Raw genomic sequence first — 23,811 nt, 5'->3', positions numbered from 1 at the left:
ACACCTGGGAAGGTTCAACATACGACACAAAAACAGATTATAGACACCAGAGTAATGAGACAACACCAATAAGTTCCTTTTGATGTTTATTGAACAGACAACAGCATCCTCTGGGGGAAAAACCTGGAAGACAAGATAATTTGAATATCAGAAAACATTTCTTACTCACAGCGAACACATTTCCAAGGTTTAGTTTGAGATCCATTGTCACCAATGTTTTAATGTTTTCCAGCACTGAGCAAAACTTGAACTGAGCATCTAAAAAAAAAGTAATTTATTTCAGTAAGTGGATGGGAGAACATCCTCGAAGTGCCAGTAGTTTAATGTGGTTTCAGACAAATTGGCTTACATTTTTCAGACTGGTTTCACCAGAGTCGATAAGATGGGGAAAAAAAGTTGAGCATCATTAACCACGTTGTGTAAAAACAGAAACTGGACACTTAGGGACTTGAAAAAGATACCCATAAACAACGTTCAGATTGTTGTGATCGAGAACAAAACCCCGGCATAAACCCGATAAGGCAGTGGTCACCAACCTTGACAGCACCATTTCATCTAGTCAAGATCTGGGACCGAAAAGGCAAAAACAAAATCCTAAACACCTGTCGGACATCAGTCGTATGCCCCAATAATCTTTCCTTCGTCCCAAAGTGCGCCCACGTTCACTTCCCCCTCCTCACTCGAAAGGAAAAATGGCCATTATAATCTAACCCATAGCCTTCAATCCAATGCTTATATATTTGTGGAAAGAATTGATCGAATACCAGGTCGTCATGTAAAAGTGACAACCGATCCTAGATCAGCACACCTACTCTGACACACACATCCCCAGAAGTCCCAAATTACACTCCAATTCCCTATATATAGTGAACTATTTATGGGTTGAACTAGTGCACTATATAAGGAATAGGGTATCACTTGGGATACAAACCTACAGGTCTCCCCATCTCACCTTAACTCTACCCCTGTCCACCCGGCGTTTCCCCCAAACTCAGTCCTTGGGACTCCCAACGTGTGAACATTTTGGGTGTTAGCCCCGACAGACAATACAAAGCTTGTTGATTATTTGAGTCAGCTGTGTAGCGCTATGGGGGCTGGGTTCCCCGAGGACCGAGTGTTGGAAACACGGCCTTAAAAAATAAAATCACGAGTCACCTCTAGTTCATCCTCCTGACGAGTCTGTTGATCTGGTCCTCCCTGTTTCCAGCGTCGCCTCCCTCCACAAAGTGAGTCGTCTTCTTGTTCATGCCGCCGCGGGGTGTGGACAGTTTGAAGGGCCACAGGAAGTTGTTGGCAGGCTTGAAGTTCTTCCCGACTGTGTAGATCTCGTGGATCAGGTCTTCCACACAGATGATGCTGTATTTACCTGAGGGACAAGGACAGATGACAGAGTGAGGACAGAGTGAGGACGTGTGTTTAAAAGGGCAATCTGCAATTCAAAGAGCTGAGGGATGACAACAACAAAAAACTCAAATTGATAAAGACATAATGGAAGGACGACCTTTTCCTTTCGAGTGAGGAGATAATCCATTAAATCACATTTTTAAGTCACATTCAGTGCCTCCGGAAAGTATTCAGACCCCCTGACTTATTCCACATTGTGTTACATTACAGCCTTATTCTAAAATGGATAAAAACATTTAGATTTTTTTTTAAATCCTCAGCAATCTACACACACACAATGCCCCATAATGACAAAGCGAAAACAGGTTAAGCAAATTCGCAATTTTAATACAAAATAAATAAGCTTATTTTCATAAGTATTCAGAATCTTTGCTATGAGCTCAAGTGCATCCTGTTTCCATTGATCATCCTGAAGACATTTTCTATAACTTCATCCCAGTCCACCTGTGGTAAAAGTTATTTATTGGTCATGATTTGGAAAGGCCACACCGTCTATAAAAAGGTCCCACAGTTGACAGTGCATGTCAGATCATCTGTCTGTAGGTCTCCGAGAAGTAGTTTTGTTCATCGCAACTCTTTCTAGAGTGTTGAATGTTTAAGAGTACAGGCATAACTGGGAAATGGGAGAAAAAAAAAATATTGAACCAGACTAACTAGGGCTGGCCGTCCGACCAAGCGGAGCAATCGGTAGAGAAGGGCCTTCGTCAAAGAGAAGAGCTAGAACCCGACATAGCTTCTCTGTAGGGATAGGAGAAACTTCCAGAAGGACAACCATCTCTGAAGTACTCCAGGAATCAGGCCTTTATGGTAGAGATGCCAGACGGAAGCCACTCCTCAGTAAGAGGCACACGACAGCCTACTTGGGAGTTTCCCAAAAGTCATCTGAAGGACTCAGACCATGAGAAACAAGATTCTCTGGTGTGATGAAAGCAAGATTGAACTCTTCGGCCTGAATGCCAAGCATCGCGTCTGGAGGAAACCTGGCACCATCCCTGGTAATTCTACCACCAATAGTGGTGGTACAATTATGATGTGGGGATGTTTTTCAGCGATGGGGACTGGGGAGACTAGTCAGGATGGAGAGAAAGATGAACGGAGCAAAGTACAGAGAGATCCTTAATGGAAAACCTGCTCCAGAGCGCTCAGGACCTCAGACTGAGGTGAAGGTTCACCTTCCAACAGGACAACGACCCTAAGCACACAGCCAAGACAACGTAGTAGTGGCTTTGGGACATGCCTCTGAATGTCTTTGAGAGCCCCAGCCAAAACCGGATTTGAACAGTCTAACATCTCTGGAGAGACCTGAAAATAGCTGTGCAGCGACGCTCCCCATCCAACCTGACAGAGCTTGAGAAGATCTGCAGAGAAAAATGAGAGAAACTCCCCAAATACAGGTGTGCCAAGATTGTAGCGTCATACCCAAGACGACTTGAGGCTGTAATCTAGGCCAAAGGTGCTTCAACAAAGTACTGAGTAAAGGGTCTGAATACTTACGTAAAATGCAATTTCAATAAAAAAAAAATTGTAAACTTTTTCATTGTGGTGTAGTGTGTGTAGATTGCCAAGGGAAAAAAATATTTAATCAATTTTAGAATAAGGCTGTAAAGTAACAAAATAAGGAAATGTCAAGAGGTCTGAATACTTTCCAAATGCAGTTAATTTAGCAGATGTTATTGTAGAGAAAAGCGTACGGCTAACAGGTTCGTGTACAGTAATGGAAAATCCATATCCCAAATCACGAAATGCGGTCGCCTATTCTGCCATTTCAGATCGCAGTCGTTTTCTCAATGTGGTTTCAGACAAATTGGCTTATACTTTTTCAGACTGGATTCACCAGAGTCGATAAGATGGGGAAAAAAATTGAGCATCATTAACCACATTGTGACGTTTGAAACGACAGGACAATCATTACAGTGCAGATTTGTCCCATGAAAAAAGGGATCGTCTTTAACTATCTAGTCTACGTTAAAGAGTACGTGTGGGAAAAGGCTTTTGACTTTCAACATTATGAAGCGATTCAGTCCCATATAATTAAATGCGTACCCAGGGCCTTCTCGACCAGGGCGTTGTCCGTGAGGGCGATGCGCTGTTTGGTCATCCTGCCATGGCCACGCTTGTAGATCAGCTCGCGAACAGACTTCAGGTTGGGGTACCTACGAAACAAGAGCAGGCAACGAAACAGTGAGAATTACTGCACCCAACCAAAACAATGCATTTGGTTCATTTCATACTGGGCACGTCTTTAGTAATATCAATGTGGTTTCAGACAAATTGGCTTATTTTTTCAGACTGGATTCACCAGAGTCGATAAGATGGGGAAAAAAGTTCAGCATCATTAACCACATTGTGTAAAAAAAATACCAGACAATCACTGCAGCAGAATTCAGGTTGTACCATAAATCAATGCCAAGTAACACAAAACCATAACTGTCCAATTCAACAGGGCTGTCCACATCAAAGCACGGGTGTATTCATTAGTACAAACCTGTTTGCAACACGAAAAGTTCTGCTACGAAAACGAGCCTTTCTTGTTGGCCAATTCAGACTAGTCTCTTCCCTACATCGGATCGTTGGCTTCCTAGTGAATACACACACTGTGGTAGTAATGTCAGTCTTACCCCCAAGCGATGTAGGGCTCGGCGATCCTCAGCATGTTGATGGAAGCCTTGTTCAGTTTGACGAACACTCCGTTGAAGATCTGACGCAGACGCATGAGCTGGAGGACCTTGCGCACCTTGGGGCTGACACCGTTGATACTAAGGGGGGGGGGGGGGGGGGCAGTAAGAGAAGAGTCGAGGGGTACGGTGTTAGTTATGTTCAGCACAACATCACTTGTCTTCATTTTCCAGTTGGCTTTTAGTTTACATTCAATGTGGTTTCAGACAAATTGGCTTATTTTTTCAGACTGGTTTCACCAGAGTCGATAAGATGGGGAAAAAAGTTCAGCATCATTAACCACGTTGTGTAGAAGTTCAAATGACAGGAAGAAGACATTGTCACCAGCTGTCACCAAGTAACAAATAAAATCAATGTCCAGGTAACGACTTAAATATATCCATGTTTTACAGTGTACGAGACAGACATGGAAATCTGACAAAAAACAGGGATAAAATACGCATTTGAGCAGTCTTAATCCACAGAAACATACCCCCTGATCCTGATGACGAAGGCCAGCTTGGGCTCAGCTGGGACGTAGAAGTTCCCGACCTTGCGGGCTGTCCGCCCCATGCGGATCTCACGACGGTACATCTCCCTGTACTCCTTGTGGTACTTCTCGGCCCTCTTGTAGATCAGTTTCCTGGTCACCTTACGAGTCTGGGGATAGATACAAAGCATCAACTATGATTCAGAGCAGAACATCACAGCTGGGTAACACCTCTAGTTAACTTCACAGTATGAACAAAAAAAAAAAATTGTTAGCTGGTTGTAGGGCATTCACTCACCACTGTACATTAAGATGCTATGTTTAAAACTGATCAAATACATTTTATTTATCATATGCATCAAATACAACAGGTGGAGGAGACCTTACAGTGGAATGTTTATTTACAAGCCGTTAACCAACAATGCAGTTTCAATGTTATAGCCGGCAATGATTATTTAGGACATTTCTATGTGGTTTCAGACAAATTGGCTTATTTTTCAGACTGGTTTCATCAGAGTCGATAAGACGGGGAAAAAAGTTGAGCATCATTAACCACGTTGTAGTTATACAGTTTGAATGACAGTGGGTGGATATTACACCCCCACCCCTCCGACAACCAGAAGGTTCTTAGCAGTACATCAACTGCATTTTAAGGGGAGATTATATGCATTGTAAAATTACATACGGAAGCCTGCTAGTTAGGTTAGTACTTTGGTTAGTTCAAACTTACTTTTTTTTCGGCAAGCATCTTCTTGATGCGCATGGTCTTCATGGTGGCGAAGGCCTTCCGCCTTTTCAAAAGGCTCTCAGGGACCGCCGGAACCTTCTTTCTGCAACAGATGCGACACTTTGTTTAGAGTAAGGGAGAAACATAGTTTAAGATGGATGGAAGTGACTGACTGAGGAATAGTAATTTAACGGACCAAACATTGTTGCGAAACTGGCCTGTTTGTCTTCGCCGGGCGAAGACAGACGCAAAGTCTACTTTGTGATATTGTGGAGCTCAAACTGCGAAATACTCAGAAAATATACTATGTACCTCATTGGCAATATGCAAGTAATACTACGAGCCACGCATCGCATAGAAGTAAAAACATGCGCACATCGATTCGCAAGACGGGCATGTTTCTGACCGCATCCAGTCCCGAGTCAACAAAATCAACAAAAATATCGTAAAGTAAAAAACGCCACTCCACACTACCGACACGACAAATATGTTCTATAGTTGACGATAACTAACTAAATGTCAAATAACGTTGGATATTTGTGAAATTAGTAGATGGACATAGATTCTTGCAGAGCAGAAATCACTTACTCTGCGTCCGCCATTGTGTCCACCGAGAAAGAGACTTTCTTTCATGCGCATGCGTGAGTTAAAAGCTTGTAGGACCCCAGTCGCTGTCTATTAAACTGCCTGAGAAGAATTTGCTTTTGCAGCTAATCTCACAGTGTCTACCATAAAGTGGCGATTTTAGCACGTAAATCTTGGTGGGGCAAACTCAACATGAGAAACGGTGCACACGAACTGTTAGGGCCTAAAAAAAATTAAATATATATTTTTAATTTAACCTTTATTTAACTTGACAAGTTAGTTAAGAACAAATTCTTATTTACAATGACGGTCTACCGAAATGCAAAAGGCCTCCTGTGGGGGCTAGGATTAAAAATACAAATCAATAAAATAAAAATATAGGACAAAACACACATCATGACAAGAGAGACAACACAACCCTACATAAAGAGAGACCTAAGACAACAACATAGCATGGTAGCAACACATGACAACACAACATGGTAGCAACACAACATGACAACAACATGGTAGCAACACAACATGCCAGCAGCACAACATGGTAGAAGCAAAAATCAGGGTACACACATTAATGGGCCCAGACAACAGCACAAAGGGCAAGAAGGTAGAGACAATAATACATCACGCAAAGCAGCCAGAACTGTCAGTAAGAGTGATTGAGTCTTTGAATGAAGAGAATGGAGATAAAAACTGTCCAGTTTGAGTGTTTGTTGCAGCTTGTTCCAGTCTCTAGCTGCAGAGAACTGAAAAGAGGAGGGACCCAGGGATGTGTGTGTTTTGGGGACCTTTAACAGAATGTGACTGGCAGAATGGGTGTTGTATGTGAAGGATGAGGGCTGCAGTAGGTATCTCAGATAGGGGGGAGTGAACAGGTGTTGTATGTGGAGGATGAGGGCTGCAGTAGGTATCTCAGATAGGGGGGAGTGAACAGGTGTTGTATGTGGAGGATGAGGGCTGCAGTAGGTATCTCAGATAGGGGGGAGTGAACAGGTGTTGTATGTGGAGGATGAGGGCTGCAGTAGGTATCTCAGATAGGGGGGAGTGAACAGGTGTTGTATGTGGAGGATGAGGGCTGCAGTAGGTATCTCAGATAGGGGGGAGTGAACAGGTGTTGTATGTGGAGGATGAGGGCTGCAGTAGGTATCTCAGATAGGGGAGAGTGAGGCCTAAGAGGGTTTCATAAATAAGCATCAACCAGTGGGTCTTGTGACGGGTATACAGAGATGACCAGTTTACAGAAGAGTACAGAGTGCAGTGATTTGTCCTATAAGGAGAATTGGTGGCAAATCTGATGGCCGAATGGTAAAGAACATCTAGCCACTCGAGAGCACCCTTACCTGCCGATCTATAAATTACGTCTCTGTAATCTAGCATGGTAGGATGGTCATCTGAATCAGGGTTAGTTTGGCAGCTGGGGTGAAAGAGGAGCGATTACGATACAGGAAACCAAGTCTAGATTTAACCTTAGCCTGCAGCTTTGATATGTGCTGAGAGAAGGACTGTGTACCGTATAGCCATACTCCCAAGTACCTGTATGAGGTGACTACCTCAAGCTCTAAAACCTCAGAGGTAGTAATCACACCGGTGGGGAGAGGAGCATTCTACTTACTGAACCACATTACCTTTGTTTTGGAGGTGTTCAGAACAAGGTTAAGGGCAGAGAAAGCTTGTTGGACACTAAGAAAGCTTTGTTGTAGAGCTTTTAACACAACATCCGGGGACATGAAGCTGCCCCAAACGTAACTGCTATTCATGTGTAATTACATGATTCTGACATTCAAAAACTTGGTATATTTGGAAAGAATTCATCTCGGAGATTATGAGGAAATTATCAGAAGATAGATAGGAGTTGCATAGTTCAGAATACACAAGATCAAGCACACACAAAAATAAATAAAACATGTATTTGATTTTGAAAGTCATCTTTCATTGAGAAGCTATAAGTGAATTATTGATGACTAGAGCTGGAAACACATCAGATGGCTTCCACAACATGTGAACAATTTCAGAAAGAAAAAAAAGTGACTGATAGACCTAACAACTAGAAATGGGAAGATATTTTAGTAAGTGGTGTCAGGTGTGGTCATGGGATGTTTCCAAGTGTTCCTAAACCTCTCCAAAGTGGCATATGTCTGTAAATTAGATAATTCCAGTGCTATTACATATTTGCAATCCCTAAATGCTATTTGTTCAGTATTAAAACACAATTTCAACCACATTCAACCTCATTCCAAACATTGTGGTGGTGTTATGGGGAATCCAGGGTACAGTCAAGTGTCCTTTCAGCCTCTCCAAAGTGTCTGAATGTGGTAATTGCACTGTTTTTGCACACTGTGGCTAAAACACATTGGATGTGTTTAAAAGTTATTGTTTATTATAAAAACTACATTTCTACCACACCAATCTCTCTCAAACATTGTGGTGGTGTTGGGAGACATACAGGGGATATCCAAGTGTTTTTTCAACCTCTCTAAAGTGCCTGAACATTTAGCCTAGACATATCTAATGTACCTAATCAAAAACTAAACTGTTTACAAAAACAACATAAAAGCTACAGACACACAGGACCTGTCAAACATTTGGACACACCAACTCATTCAAGGGTTTTTCTTCATTTTTTTACTATTTTCTACATTGTAGAATAATATTTAATTAAAACATCAAAACTATGAAATAACACATATAACACTCATGTCGTAAGCATAAAAGTGTTAAACAAATGAATATATATATATATAATATATGTGATACAGCCTAGAATCAAACCAGGGTCTGTAGTGACACCTCTAGCACTGAGATGCAGTGCCCTTAGACTGCTGTGATACAGCCTCAAATCAAACCAGGGTCTGTAGTGACGCCTCTAGTACTGAGATGCAGTGCCTTAGACAACTGTGATACAGCCTGGAATCAAACCAGGGTCTGTAGTAACACCTCTAGCACTGAGATGCAGTGCCCTTAGACCGCTGTGATACAGCCTGGAATCAAACCAGGGTCTGTAGTGACGCCTCTAGCACTGAGATGCAGTGCCTTAGACCGCTGTGATACAGCCTGGAATCAAACCAGGGTCTGTAGCGACGCCTCTAGCACTGAGATGCAGTGCCTTAGACCGCTGTGATACAGCCTGGAATCAAACCAGGGTCTGTAGTGACGCCTCTAGCACTGAGATGCAGTGCCTTAGACAACTGTGATACAGCCTGGAATCAAACCAGGGTCTGTAGTAACACCTCTAGCACTGAGATGCAGTGCCCTTAGCCTGCTGTGATACAGCCTGGAATCAAACCAGGGTCTGTAGTGACGCCTCTAGCACTGAGATGCAGTGCCTTAGACCGCTGCACCACTCAGGAGCCCCTTTATTTTACAGTGAACTTGGAGGGATTTTAATGAATGCATTCATTCATGCAGACATGTGGCTAAATGTTCAGCCATTTACTGTGTTAATATTGAGTTAGGATCCCTCAAAGTTCACTCTAATAGAACAGAATAATTATCTTCCCCATTATGTAGCTGGCATAATATGGACATCGCATGGTAAACAATGACCATCACACTGGATTCACGATCCACTAGCTGCACAGATATAAAACAAAAAAAATACTTAGTGGTCCTCAAAGTTCACTGTTATATAACATCTTAAAAAAAAAAAAAAATTAAGATAAATAATGTGTGGATAGATCCCCCCCCCCCCCCCCAAAAAAAAAATGTAGTTATTTAATTATTTTTTGTACTACAGTAATCAATATCAATGTAGTACTAACAATCCATCACATAAACAATCCATCACTGTACCCCACACATAAAATAAAAATTAACGATTTAGTATAATTTTGATTACGGAATATTACATTAGTGTGCTTCAAACTGTTTCGAATGATTTCTCTGTCGTTTGCGTGTATCCATTTTCCGACCAGAAAACAATCAATACCGTAAAGTGCTGTGTATTCGCGTCAAAAAAAAATCAGGAGGACCCTGAAGAGCGGATGGCTTGACCGCGTTTTGCGAGTGTTTGGCTCACTTGACCGCAGTCAATTTGTGATGGGTGTTCTTTGTTCTCACCCTCAGTCATAGAACAAAAATTAACGGATTGGCAATATTTTGGCACCGTCAACTTGTAGAAGGTTAGTGGGAAAGTTTAAACCACCTAAATATACGCACATGCACTAAACATTTAGTATTCGAAACTCAAACGATTTCCCAACACATTTTTCTATAATCCTACGGGCTATTTATCATTCTCCATATCTGATATCCCAATGCATCCACATTACACATGCCCACCATTGGGTGGTGCTATTTTGCTGCGTATTTCAAGTGCACTCGAAAACAGATATTTATCTTATTTCAGTCTGGGAGCTAGCGAGCTACAGTGCCTTCAGAAAGTATTCAACCCCCTTTACTTTTTCCACATTTTCTTGTGTTACGGCTTAAATTGATTACATTTAGATTGTGTGTCACTGATCTACGCACAATAGTCCATAATGTCAAAGTGGAATTTTGTTTGTAGAAATGTAAAAAAAAAAAATATGTCTTGAGTCAATAAGTAATCCACCCACTTTGTTTTGGCAAGCCTAAATGAGTACGAGTGTTGAAGTGGCCCCTGGCGACCTGTAAGGATTTTTTTTTTACTACTGATACTTACGTGTATTTCAAACCAAATACATTCAGACTTTTACTCAAGTAGTATTTTACTGGGTGACTTTCACTTAAGTCATTTTCTATTTCTTTAATTTTACTGAAATAATGACAATTGGGTAGTTTTTCCACCACTATATATACAGTGGGGAGAATTTGATACTCTGCCGATTTTGCAGTGTCTCCTACTTACAAAGCATGTAGAGGTCTATAATTTTTACAATAGATACACTTCAACTGTGAGAGACGGAATCTAAAATTAAGAAAATCACATTGTATGATTTTTAAGTAATTTGCATTTTATTGCATGACATACGTATTTGATCACCTACCAACCAGTAAGAATTATGGCTCTCACAGACCTGTTCGTTTTTCTTTAAGAAGCCCACCTTTTCTCCACTCATTACCTGTATTAACTGTATAAAAGACACCTGTCCACACACAGTTTGTAAACTAAAGACTAAACCATCTTTTGATTTCTGAATGTGTCGGCTCCGGGGACTCGGGAAGAAATCGTTTTTTTTATTTCTCTACCCAAAGTAAAGTATGCCATGAAAACAACGGGGACAAAGCCAAAACAAACACGTGTGTATATAAAATGAAAGCCGATACAACAGAACACAGGTGCTCACAAGACCAACGGACATGGAGCAATAATCAACCAGGACACTGGGGAACAGAGGGCACATATATAACATACTACTCAGGGGGAATGGGAAACCAGGTGTCCGTAATGACACAAGACAGTCCGGGGTGGGCCATAATGAATTCAGTTCTCTACCACGTTGCGGCTCTTAGCATAACCCTACAGCATATATATATATATATATATATATATATATATATATATATATATATATATATATATATATATATATATATAAAAATAAAATTGACCAATAGAAGTACTGTGAAAAGCCCAGCACACCGCTGGGGAACGAGCTCCCGGCCATCCAGGACCTCTATACCAGGAGACGTGAAAGGAAAAGCCCGGAAAATCATTAAAGACTCCAGCCTTCCATGCCACAGACTGTTCTCTCTGCTTTTTGCACGGAAAGTGGTACCGGAGCAACAAGTCTGACACCAACAGACTCCTGAACAGCTTCTACCCCCAAGTCATAGGACTGATAAATAGATGACAAAATGGCTACACAGACTATCTGCATTGACATTTCTATACATTTACACTCACATACAATCATTGAATAAACTGCTGCTACTCCGTTTATTATACATCATGATGCATAGTCACGTTTCACCTTTACATATCTACCCCTACCACTCCAGTATCCCTGCTCATTGTAAATATAGTATTGACACTGACCCTGTATATAACTACTGACCCTGTATATAACTACTATCCCTGTATATAACTACTGACCCTGGAACTGTCCCTGTATATAACTACTGACCCTGGAACTGACCCTGTATATAACTACTGTCCCTGTATATAACTACTGACCCTGTATATAGCTACTGACCCTGTATATAACTACTGACCCTGTATATAACTACTGTCCCTGTATATAACTACTGACCCTGTATATAACTACTGACCCTGTATATAACTACTATCCCTGTATATAACTACTTACCCTGGAACTGTCCCTGTATATAACTACTGACCCTGGAACTGACCCTGTATATAACTACTGACCCTGTATATAACTACTGACCCTGGAACTGACCCTGTATATAACTACTGACCCTGTATATAGCTACTGACCCTGTATATAACTACTGACCCTGTATATAACTACTGACCCTGTATATAACTACTGACCCTGTATATAACTACTGACCCTGTATATAACTACTGACCCTGTATATAACTACTGACCCTGTATATAACTACTGACCCTGTATATAACTACTGACCCTGGAACTGTCCCTGTATATAACTACTGACCTTGTATATAACTACTGACCCTGTATATAACTACTATCCCTGTATAGAACTACTGACCCTGTATATAACTACTGTCCCTGTATATAACTACTATCCCTGCATATAACTACTGACCCTGTATATAACTACTGACCCTGTATATAGCTACTGACCCTGTATATAACTACTGACCCTGTATATAACTACTGACCCTGTATATAACTACTGACCCTGTATATAACTACTGACCCTGTATATAACTACTATCCCTGTATATAACTACTGACCCTGTATATAACTACTGACCCTGTATATAACTACCTTCCCTGTATATAACTACTATCCCTGTATATAACTACTGTCCCTGTATATAACTACTGACCCTGTATATAACTACTGACCCTGTATATAACTACTGACCCTGTATATAGCTACTGACCCTGGAACTGTCCCTGTATATAACTACTGTCCCTGTATATAGCTACTGACCCTGTATATAACTACTGACCCTGTATATAGCTACTGACCCTGTATATAACAACTGACCCTGTATATAACTACTGACCCTGTATATAACAACTGACCCTGTATATAGTTACTGACCCTGTATATAGCTACTGACCCTGTATATAACTACTGGCCCTGTATATAACTACTGACCCTGTATATAACTACTGACCCTGTATATAGCTACTGACCCTGTATATAGTTACTGACCCTGTATATAACTACTGGCCCTGTATATAGCTACTGACCCTGTATATAGTTACTGACCCTGTATATAGCTACTGACCCTGTATATAACTACTGACCCTGTATATAACTACTGACCCTGTATATAGCTACTGACCCTGTATATAACTACTGACCCTGTATATAGCTACTCACCCTGTATACAGCTACTGACCCTGGAACTGTCCCTGTATATAGCTACTGACCCTGGAACTGTCCCTGTATATAACTACTGACCCTGTATATAACTACTGACCCTGTATATAACTACTGACCCTGTATATAACTACTGACCCTGTATATAACTACTGTCCCTGTATATAACTACTGACCCTGTATATAACTACTGACCCTGTATATAACTACTATCCCTGTATATAACTACTTACCCTGGAACTGTCCCTGTATATAACTACTGACCCTGGAACTGACCCTGTATATAACTACTGACCCTGTATATAACTACTGACCCTGGAACTGACCCTGTATATAACTACTGACCCTGTACATAGCTACTGACCCTGTATATAACTACTGACCCTGTATATAACTACTGACCCTGTATATAACTACTGACCCTGTATATAACTACTGACCCTGTATATAACTACTGACCCTGTATATAACTACTGACCCTGGAACTGTCCCTGTATATAACTACTGACCCTGTATATAACTACTGACCCTGTATATAACTACTGACCCTGGAACTGTCCCTGTATATAGCTACTGACCCTGTAACTGTCCCTGTATATAACTACTGACCCTGGAACTGTCCCTGTATATAACTACTGACCCTGTATATAACTACTGACCCTGTATATAACTACTGACCCTGTATATAACTACTGACCCTGTATATAACTACTGACCCTGTATATAGCTACTGACCCTGTATATAACTACTGACCCTGTATATAACTACTGACCCTGTATATAACTACTGACCCTGTATAGAACTACTGACCCTGTATATAGCTACTGACCCTGTATATAACTACTGACCCTGTATATAACTACTGACCCTGTATATAACTACTGACCCTGTATATAGCTACTGACCCTGTATATAACTACTGACCCTGTATATAACTACTGACCCTGTATATAACTACTGACCCTGTATATAACTACTGACCCTGTATATAACTACTGACCTTGTATATAACTACTGACCCTGTATATAACTACTATCCCTGTATATAACTACTGACCCTGTATATAACTACTGACCCTGTATATAACTACTATCCCTGTATATAACTACTGTCCCTGTATATAACTACTGACCCTGTATATAACTACTGACCCTGTATATAACTACTGACCCTGTATATAGCTACTGACCCTGGAACTGTCCCTGTATATAACTACTGTCCCTGTATATAGCTACTGACCCTGTATATAACTACTGACCCTGTATATAGCTACTGACCCTGTATATAACAACTGGCCCTGTATACAACTACTGACCCTGTATATAACAACTGACCCTGTATATAGTTACTGACCCTGTATATAGCTACTGACCCTGTATATAACTACTGGCCCTGTATATAACTACTGACCCTGTATATAACTACTGACCCTGTATATAGCTACTGACCCTGTATATAGTTACTGACCCTGTATATAACTACTGGCCCTGTATATAGCTACTGACCCTGTATATAGTTACTGACCCTGTATATAGCTACTGACCCTGTATATAACTACTGACCCTGTATATAACTACTGACCCTGTATATAGCTACTGACCCTGTATATAACTACTGACCCTGTATATAGCTACTCACCCTGTATACAGCTACTGACCCTGGAACTGTCCCTGTATATAGCTACTGACCCTGGAACTGTCCCTGTATATAACTACTGACCCTGTATATAACTACTGACCCTGTATATAACTACTGACCCTGTATATAGCTACTGACCCTGTATATAACTACTGACCAAGGAACTGTCCCTGTATATAACTACTGACCCTGTATATAGCTACTGACCCTGTATATAGTTACTGACCCTGTATATAACTACTGACCCTGTATATAGCTACTGACCCTGTATATAACTACTGACCAAGGAACTGTCCCTGTATATAACTACTGACCCTGTATATAGCTACTGACCCTGTATATAGTTACTGACCCTGTATATAACTACTGACCCTGTATATAACTACTGACCCTGTATATAGCTACTGACCCTGTATATAGTTACTGACCCTGTATATAACTACTATCCCTGTATATAACTACTGACCCTGTATATAACTACTGACCCTGTATATAACTACTGTCCCTGTATATAACTACTATCCCTGTATATAACTACTGTCCCTGTATATAACTACTGACCCTGTATATAACTACTGACCCTGTATATAACTACTGACCCTGTATATAGCTACTGACCCTGGAACTGTCCCTGTATATAACTACTGTCCCTGTATATAGCTACTGACCCTGTATATAACTACTGACCCTGTATATAGCTACTGACCCTGTATATAACAACTGGCCCTGTATACAACTACTGACCCTGTATATGACAACTGACCCTGTATATAGTTACTGACCCTGTATATAGCTACTGACCCTGTATATAACTACTGGCCCTGTATATAACTACTGACCCTGTATATAACTACTGACCCTGTATATAGCTACTGACCCTGTATATAGTTACTGACCCTGTATATAACTACTGGCCCTGTATATAGCTACTGACCCTGTATATAGTTACTGACCCTGTATATAGCTACTGACCCTGTATATAACTACTGACCCTGTATATAACTACTGACCCTGTATATAGCTACTGACCCTGTATATAACTACTGACCCTGTATATAGCTACTCACCCTGTATACAGCTACTGACCCTGGAACTGTCCCTGTATATAGCTACTGACCCTGGAACTGTCCCTGTATATAACTACTGACCCTGTATATAACTACTGACCCTGTATATAACTACTGACCCTGTATATAGCTACTGACCCTGTATATAACTACTGACCAAGGAACTGTCCCTGTATATAACTACTGACCCTGTATATAGCTACTGACCCTGTATATAGTTACTGACCCTGTATATAACTACTGACCCTGTATATAGCTACTGACCCTGTATATAACTACTGACCAAGGAACTGTCCCTGTATATAACTACTGACCCTGTATATAGCTACTGACCCTGTATATAGTTACTGACCCTGTATATAACTACTGACCCTGTATATAACTACTGACCCTGTATATAGCTACTGACCCTGGAACTGTCCCTGTATATAACTACTGTCCCTGTATATAGCTACTGACCCTGTATATAACTACTGACCCTGTATATAGCTACTGACCCTGTATATAACAACTGGCCCTGTATATAACTACTGACCCTGTATATAACAACTGACCCTGTATATAGTTACTGACCCTGTATATAGCTACTGACCCTGTATATAACTACTGGCCCTGTATATAACTACTGACCCTGTATATAACTACTGACCCTGGAACTGACCCTGTATATAACTACTGACCCTGTATATAGCTACTGACCCTGTATATAACTACTGACCCTGTATATAACTACTGACCCTGTATATAACTACTGACCCTGTATATAACTACTGACCCTGTATATAACTACTGACCCTGTATATAGCTACTGACCCTGTATATAACTACTGACCCTGTATATAACTACTGACCCTGTATATAACTACTATCCCTGTATATAACTACTGACCCTGTATATAACTACTGACCCTGTATATAACTACTGACCCTGGAACTGTCCCTGTATATAACTACTGACCTTGTATATAACTACTGACCCTGTATATAACTACTATCCCTGTATAGAACTACTGACCCTGTATATAACTACTGTCCCTGTATATAACTACTATCCCTGCATATAACTACTGACCCTGTATATAACTACTGACCCTGTATATAGCTACTGACCCTGTATATAACTACTGACCCTGTATATAACTACTGACCCTGTATATAACTACTGACCCTGTATATAACTACTGACCCTGTATATAACTACTGACCTTGTATATAACTACTGACCCTGTATATAACTATTATCCCTGTATATAACTACTGACCCTGTATATAACTACTGACCCTGTATATAACTACTGTCCCTGTATATAACTACTATCCCTGTATATAACTACTGTCCCTGTATATAACTACTGACCCTGTATATAACTACTGACCCTGTATATAACTACTGACCCTGTATATAGCTACTGACCCTGGAACTGTCCCTGTATATAACTACTGTCCCTGTATATAGCTACTGACCCTGTATATAACTACTGACCCTGTATATAGCTACTGACCCTGTATATAACAACTGGCCCTGTATACAACTACTGACCCTGTATATAACAACTGACCCTGTATATAGTTACTGACCCTGTATATAGCTACTGACCCTGTATATAACTACTGGCCCTGTATATAACTACTGACCCTGTATATAACTACTGACCCTGTATATAGCTACTGACCCTGTATATAGTTACTGACCCTGTATATAACTACTGGCCCTGTATATAGCTACTGACCCTGTATATAGTTACTGACCCTGTATATAGCTACTGACCCTGTATATAACTACTGACCCTGTATATAACTACTGACCCTGTATATAGCTACTGACCCTGTATATAACTACTGACCCTGTATATAGCTACTCACCCTGTATACAGCTACTGACCCTGGAACTGTCCCTGTATATAGCTACTGACCCTGGAACTGTCCCTGTATATAACTACTGACCCTGTATATAACTACTGACCCTGTATATAACTACTGACCCTGTATATAGCTACTGACCCTGTATATAACTACTGACCAAGGAACTGTCCCTGTATATAACTACTGACCCTGTATATAGCTACTGACCCTGTATATAGTTACTGACCCTGTATATAACTACTGACCCTGTATATAGCTACTGACCCTGTATATAACTACTGACCAAGGAACTGTCCCTGTATATAACTACTGACCCTGTATATAGCTACTGACCCTGTATATAGTTACTGACCCTGTATATAACTACTGACCCTGTATATAACTACTGACCCTGTATATAACTACTGACCCTGGAACTGTCCCTGTATAGAACTACTGACCCTGTATATAACTACTGACCCTGTATATAACTACTGTCCCTGTATATAACTACTATCCCTGTATATAACTACTGACCCTGTATATAACTACTGACCCTGTATATAGCTACTGACCCTGTATATAACTACTGACCCTGTATATAACTACTGACCCTGTATATAACTACTGACCCTGTATATAACTACTGACCCTGTATATAACTACTGACCCTGTATATAACTACTGTCCCTGTATATAACTACTGACCCTGTATATAACTACTGACCCTGTATATAGCTACTCACCCTGTATACAGCTACTGACCCTGGAACTGTCCCTGTATATAGCTACTGACCCTGGAACTGTCCCTGTATATAACTACTGACCCTGTATATAACTACTGACCCTGTATATAACTACTGACCCTGTATATAGCTACTGACCCTGTATATAACTACTGACCAAGGAACTGTCCCTGTATATAACTACTGACCCTGTATATAGCTACTGACCCTGTATATAGTTACTGACCCTGTATATAACTACTGACCCTGTATATAACTACTGACCCTGTATATAACTACTGACCCTGGAACTGTCCCTGTATAGAACTACTGACCCTGTATATAACTACTGACCCTGTATATAACTACTGTCCCTGTATATAACTACTATCCCTGTATATAACTACTGACCCTGTATATAACTACTGACCCTGTATATAGCTACTGACCCTGTATATAACTACTGACCCTGTATATAACTACTGACCCTGTATATAACTACTGACCCTGTATATAACTACTGACCCTGTATATAACTACTGACCCTGTATATAGCTACTGACCCTGTATATGCTGTAGCTTACTTACTTTCCTATTATCAATAAAAACAATACTTTTTAAATATATAGGCTATGGTTATTGAATATAATTACAATTTATACGTTGACTGGTTTTACAAGACATTTGATGACATTTTAATTTAATTTATAAAGTTTCATAACTTTAAATCTACTCATGTAATAAACAAAAAACCGGTCAATCGTCATCAGTGATAACCTCTTTTGTAAAGGTGTGACGTTTACAGTTCGGTTATCTTTCCAAAGTCGGAATGTTGTTTTATATAATTACTAAAGAAAAAGGAAGACAATTTCGTAATACATTTTCCCTCGGTTTTCATTCATCTGACAACACTTCCTAAAGTCCTACAGGTGGCACAAGAGAGCTACTGTTCCATTCAGTCTCCGGTTTCCACTACGCGCCTTTCATTTTACTAAAGATAAGCCACTCTTCTATTTCTGTCAGGCGCAGCCGCCCTCGTCCTATTGGGGTCCATTGATAGGCAGTGGTTAAAAAGCGCACGAGCCGCTGTTCTGTTATGAGAGCACTGCAGGACTGTCACTGCAACGGACGGAAGGGCGCAACACAGTGGCACTGTCTACACGCAACTCCGTACTTACTTATTTCTATGCGCACTTGCGACAACTGGGACTGTTTGCGAGAATCGGGAAGCAACTTGACAAAATCAGCAACAAGTTTAAAAAAAAATCATTTGTTGAGCCTAGCATTCATTGATTCAGTCAATTTCTGCATTCTTTTGCTGTCTTGGAGTAGAGTAATTTATTTTTTAAAAAAAGAAGGAAATCAGTCCAGTAGACCTCTATTCTATTCAGACCGTTTGTTTGATAAACAACACGAACAATATTAGTTTACTTATTTATCACAACTTTGGCTGCAATAACTCATTTAAACCACAGTAAAGCACAACGGTGTGCGCTTTCTATACAATATTATCTCGGTTCTCTCATTATCTTGCTCATTGCCATCGCGTTCAAGATGATGAACACTATGGTCATTTTTGCGGAATTCTTCGTGGTCATCTTGAAAGTGCTCTGGGCTTTTGTTACCGCCGGGGCGAAATGGGTGGTGCGGCCGAAGGAGAAGAGTGTAGCGGGACAGGTGTGTGTGATCACCGGGGCTGGAAGCGGTCTGGGTCGGCTGTTCGCCAAGGAGTTCGCTAGAAGACGGGCTGTACTGGTGCTATGGGACATCAACAGCAAAAGCAACGAGGAGACCGCGGAGTTGGTGAGGGAAATCTACCGGGAGCTGGACAGTGAATCTCCGATGGCCAAAGAAGGTGAGTTGCCTGAAAATATCTCTCATCCGATTTTTTTTGCAACGCGATTCTTTTGGCTCATTATACTTGATCAAATATACGATCAAATATTGTCTGGTCAGACGGGTCAACCTAGGCGTTATTCTATTGATCGCAAAATCGTAATAACAAGCTTGTTTAAACATGAGGGTGTTTTTTTTTAAAGCCAACTAGCCTATTTACTGTCGACTCCGTTTATTAGAATATAAGAGCACATTTGCTGCAGCCTCGATGAGCAGCTGGGTTACATCATTCCGAGGAGAACTTCAGTCGGTAAACTAGGCGTGAGTACGGTGCGCTCGCCTCGGGGCAGCTCCCTGTTGAAGTCCTCTCTCTCGGTCCCTTCGCGGTTTGTCTGTGCTAGTAGCCTACCCGGTCATTGCCTATAGGGGCGAAAGTGTACAGGCTCATGTTTGACCCGCCACCACCACACACACAAAGTGCTCACGAGCTATAAAATAATGTTTCAGAACTGTTGCATGGCAGTTAAAGGGTCTGACTTGTCCATCAACTTGAAAATAAAAGTTATTTATTCCATGGCTTGAATTTTAAATGTGTTATTACCTTATTCTGATTTGGACTGTCTATTCATGATTTGACTGTCTTGGCTTCCAGTGATGTACTGTGGTTTATTCTCACTCCCTGTCTCTTCCTCCCTCCCTCTATCCAGGAGCAATAGGAGGGCTAGAGGAGGTGCTTCCGTTCAAGCCTCAGGTGTACACGTACGTTTGTGACGTGGGCAAGCGGGAGAGTGTGTACTCCACGGCGGAGAAGGTGCGTCGGGAGGTGGGCAACGTGGACATGTTGATAAACAACGCTGGCGTGGTCTCTGGTCACCATCTCCTGGAGTGTCCTGACGAGCTGATCGAACGCACCATGGTGGTCAACTGCCACGCACACTTCTGGGTGAGTCCCCCACGCCTACTGTCATCCCTGTCCCCTGTCCCCCACGCCTACTGTAGTGTCATCCCTGTCCCCTGTCCCCCAGGCCTACTGTCATCCCTGTCCCCTGTCCCCCATGCCTACTGTAGTGTCATCCCTGTCCCCCACGCCTACTGTCATCCCTGTCCCCTGTCCCCCACGCCTACTGTCATCCCTGTCCCCTGTCCCCCACGCCTACTGTCATCCCTGTCCCCTGTCCCCCACGCCTACTGTCATCCCTGTCCCCTGTCCCCCATGCCTACTGTAGTGTCATCCCTGTCCCCTGTCCCCCATGCCTACTGCACTGTCATCCCTGTCCCCCACGCCTACTGCACTGTCATCCCAGTCCCCCACGCCTACTGCACTGTCATCCCTGTCCCCCATGCCTACTGCACTGTCATCCCTGTCCCCCATGCCTACTGAACTGTCATCCCTGTCCCCTGTCCCCCATGCCTACTGTACTGTCATCCCTGTCCCCTGTCCCCATGCCTACTGTAGTGTCATCCCTGTCCCCCACGCCTACTTCACTGTCATCCCTGTCCCCTGTCCCCCATCCCTACTGCAGTGTCATCCCTGTCCCCTGTCCCCTGTCCCCCATGCCTACTGCAGTGTCATCCCTGTCCCCTGTCCCCCATGCCTACTGTAGTGTCATCCGTGTCCCCTGTCCCCCATCCCTACTGTAGTGTCATCCCTGTCCCCTGTCCCCCATGCCTACTGTAGTGTCATCCCTGTCCCCCATGCCTACTGTAGTGTCATCCCTGTCCCCCACGCCTACTTCACTGTCATCCCTGTCCCCCATGCCTACTGTAGTGTCATCCCTGTCCCCCATGTCTACTGTAGTGTCATCCCTGTCCCCCATGCCTACTGTAGTGTCATCCCTGTCCCCCACGCCTACTGCACTGTCACCCCTGTCCTCCATGCCTACTGTACTGTCATCCCTGTACCCCACTCCTACTGTAGTGTCATCCCTGTCCCCTGTCCCCCACACCTACTGTACTGTCATCACTGTCCCCTGTCCCCCACGCCTACTGTACTGTCATCCCTGTCCCCCACACCTACTGTACTGTCATCCCTGTCCCCTGTCCCCCACACCTACTGTACTGTCATTACTGTCCCCTGTCCCCCACGCCTACTGTACTGTCATCCCTGTCCCCTGTCCCCCACGCCTACTGTACTGGCATCCCTGTCCCCTGTCCCCCACGCCTACTGCACTGTCATCCCTGTCCCCTGTCCCCCACTCCTACTGTACTGTCATCCCTGTCCCCCGCCCCCCACACCTACTGTACTGTCATCCCTGTCCCCCACGCCTACTGCACTGTCATCCCTGTCCCCCACGCCTACTGCGCTTTCATCCCTGTCCCCCACGCCTACTGCGCTGTCATCCCTGTCCCCCACGCCTACCGCGCTGTCATCCCTGTCCCCTGTCCCCCATGCCTACTGTACTGGCATCCCTGTCTCCCATACCTACTATCATCTAAATCACCTTTATTCACCTATCCCTGTCCCCTATCCCTGTCCCCTATCCCTGCCCCCTATCCCTGCCCCCTATCCCTGCCCCCTATCCCTGTCCCCTGTCCCCTATCCCTGTCCCCTATCCCTGTCCCCTGTCATTTTTATTTTTTATTTTATTTCACCTTTATGTAACCAGGTAGGCTAGATGAGAACACCTTTATTTAACCAGGTAGGCCAGTTGAGAACACCTTTATGTAACCAGGTAGGCTAGTTGAGAACACCTTTATTTAACCAGGTTAGGCTAGTTGAGAACACCTTTATGTAACCAGGTAGGCTAGTTGAGAACACCTTTATTTAACCAGGTAGACTAGTTGAGAACACCTTTATTTAACCAGGTAGGCTAGTTGAGAACACCTTTATTTAACCAGGTATGCTAGTTGAGAACACCTTTAATTAACCAGGTAGACTAGTTGAGAACACCTTTATTTAACCAGGTAGGCTAGTTGAGAACACCTTTATTTAACCAGGTCGGCAAGTTGAGAACAAGTTCTCATTTATAACTGCGACCCTGACCAAGATAAAGCAAAGCAGTTCGACACAAACAACAACACAGAGTTACACATGGAGTAAAACAAACATACAGTCAATAATACAGTAGAACAAAATTTGGTGTTTACTGTCCATTCTGATACTGGTCTGGTGTTTACTGTCCATTCTGATACTGGTCTGGTGTTTACTGTCCATCCTGATACTGGTCTGGTGTTTACTGTCCATTCTGATACTGGTCTGGTGTTTACTGTCCATCCTGATACTGGTCTGGTGTTTACTGTCCATCCTGATACTGGTCTGGTGTTTACTGTCCATCCTGATACTGGTCTGGTGTTTACTGTCCATCCTGATACTGGTCTGGTGTTTACTGTCCATCCTGATACTGGTCTGGTGTTTACTGTCCATCCTGATACTGGTCTGGTGTTTACTGTCCATCCTGATACTGGTCTGGTGTTTACTGTCCATCCTGATACTGG

At 42.3% G+C, this 23,811-nt stretch overlaps 2 protein-coding genes and 5 non-coding genes across 8 annotated transcripts in view; 1 reads left to right on the top strand and 6 right to left on the bottom strand.

Annotated features, from left to right (window-relative positions):
- Positions 1–73: 73 nt before the first annotated feature.
- On the bottom strand, positions 74–5,991 carry LOC139366875 (large ribosomal subunit protein uL30). 2 transcript variants are annotated; one of them, XM_071104576.1, is made up of 7 exons: positions 5,865–5,991; positions 5,280–5,379; positions 4,553–4,719; positions 4,023–4,160; positions 3,448–3,557; positions 1,156–1,366; positions 74–123 (listed from the first exon to the last, which is right to left on the bottom strand). In XM_071104576.1, exons 1-6 carry the CDS (start codon positions 5,876–5,878, stop codon positions 1,158–1,160), a joined length of 738 nt encoding a protein of 245 aa, XP_070960677.1. In that variant the 5' UTR covers positions 5,879–5,991; the 3' UTR covers positions 74–123; positions 1,156–1,157. The 2 variants fall into 2 exon arrangements, with proteins under 2 accessions (XP_070960677.1, XP_070960676.1); XM_071104575.1 differs by lacking the exon at positions 74–123 and having other exon boundaries at positions 1,140–1,366.
- LOC139367260 (small nucleolar SNORD12/SNORD106) lies at positions 323–417 on the bottom strand. The gene has a single exon (XR_011626855.1). It is a non-coding gene; the product is annotated as a small nucleolar SNORD12/SNORD106 (small nucleolar RNA).
- On the bottom strand, positions 3,191–3,285 carry LOC139367258 (small nucleolar SNORD12/SNORD106). The gene has a single exon (XR_011626853.1). It is a non-coding gene; the product is annotated as a small nucleolar SNORD12/SNORD106 (small nucleolar RNA).
- Positions 3,658–3,750, bottom strand: LOC139367257 (small nucleolar SNORD12/SNORD106). The gene has a single exon (XR_011626852.1). It is a non-coding gene; the product is annotated as a small nucleolar SNORD12/SNORD106 (small nucleolar RNA).
- LOC139367259 (small nucleolar SNORD12/SNORD106) lies at positions 4,274–4,366 on the bottom strand. Its single transcript, XR_011626854.1, has one exon. It is a non-coding gene; the product is annotated as a small nucleolar SNORD12/SNORD106 (small nucleolar RNA).
- LOC139367261 (small nucleolar SNORD12/SNORD106) lies at positions 5,017–5,108 on the bottom strand. The gene has a single exon (XR_011626856.1). It is a non-coding gene; the product is annotated as a small nucleolar SNORD12/SNORD106 (small nucleolar RNA).
- A 13,645-nt stretch (positions 5,992–19,636) lies between the features above and the next one.
- The window catches only part of LOC139366658 (retinol dehydrogenase 10-A-like), a 30,513-nt gene continuing 26,338 nt past the window's right edge, over positions 19,637–23,811 (top strand). The window contains exons 1-2 of the mRNA XM_071104336.1: positions 19,637–20,395; positions 21,084–21,319. Coding sequence (XP_070960437.1) covers positions 20,095–20,395; positions 21,084–21,319 — 537 coding nt within the window. The 5' untranslated portion in view covers positions 19,637–20,094. The remainder of the gene's footprint in view (positions 20,396–21,083; positions 21,320–23,811) is intronic.

The sequence above is a fragment of the Oncorhynchus clarkii genome, chromosome 15 (assembly GCF_045791955.1).
Source record: "Oncorhynchus clarkii lewisi isolate Uvic-CL-2024 chromosome 15, UVic_Ocla_1.0, whole genome shotgun sequence".
NCBI classification, from domain to species: Eukaryota; Metazoa; Chordata; class Actinopteri; order Salmoniformes; family Salmonidae; genus Oncorhynchus; species Oncorhynchus clarkii.
Note: the sequence above shows the minus strand (reverse complement) of the source record. Positions and strands in the feature narration are given on the sequence as shown.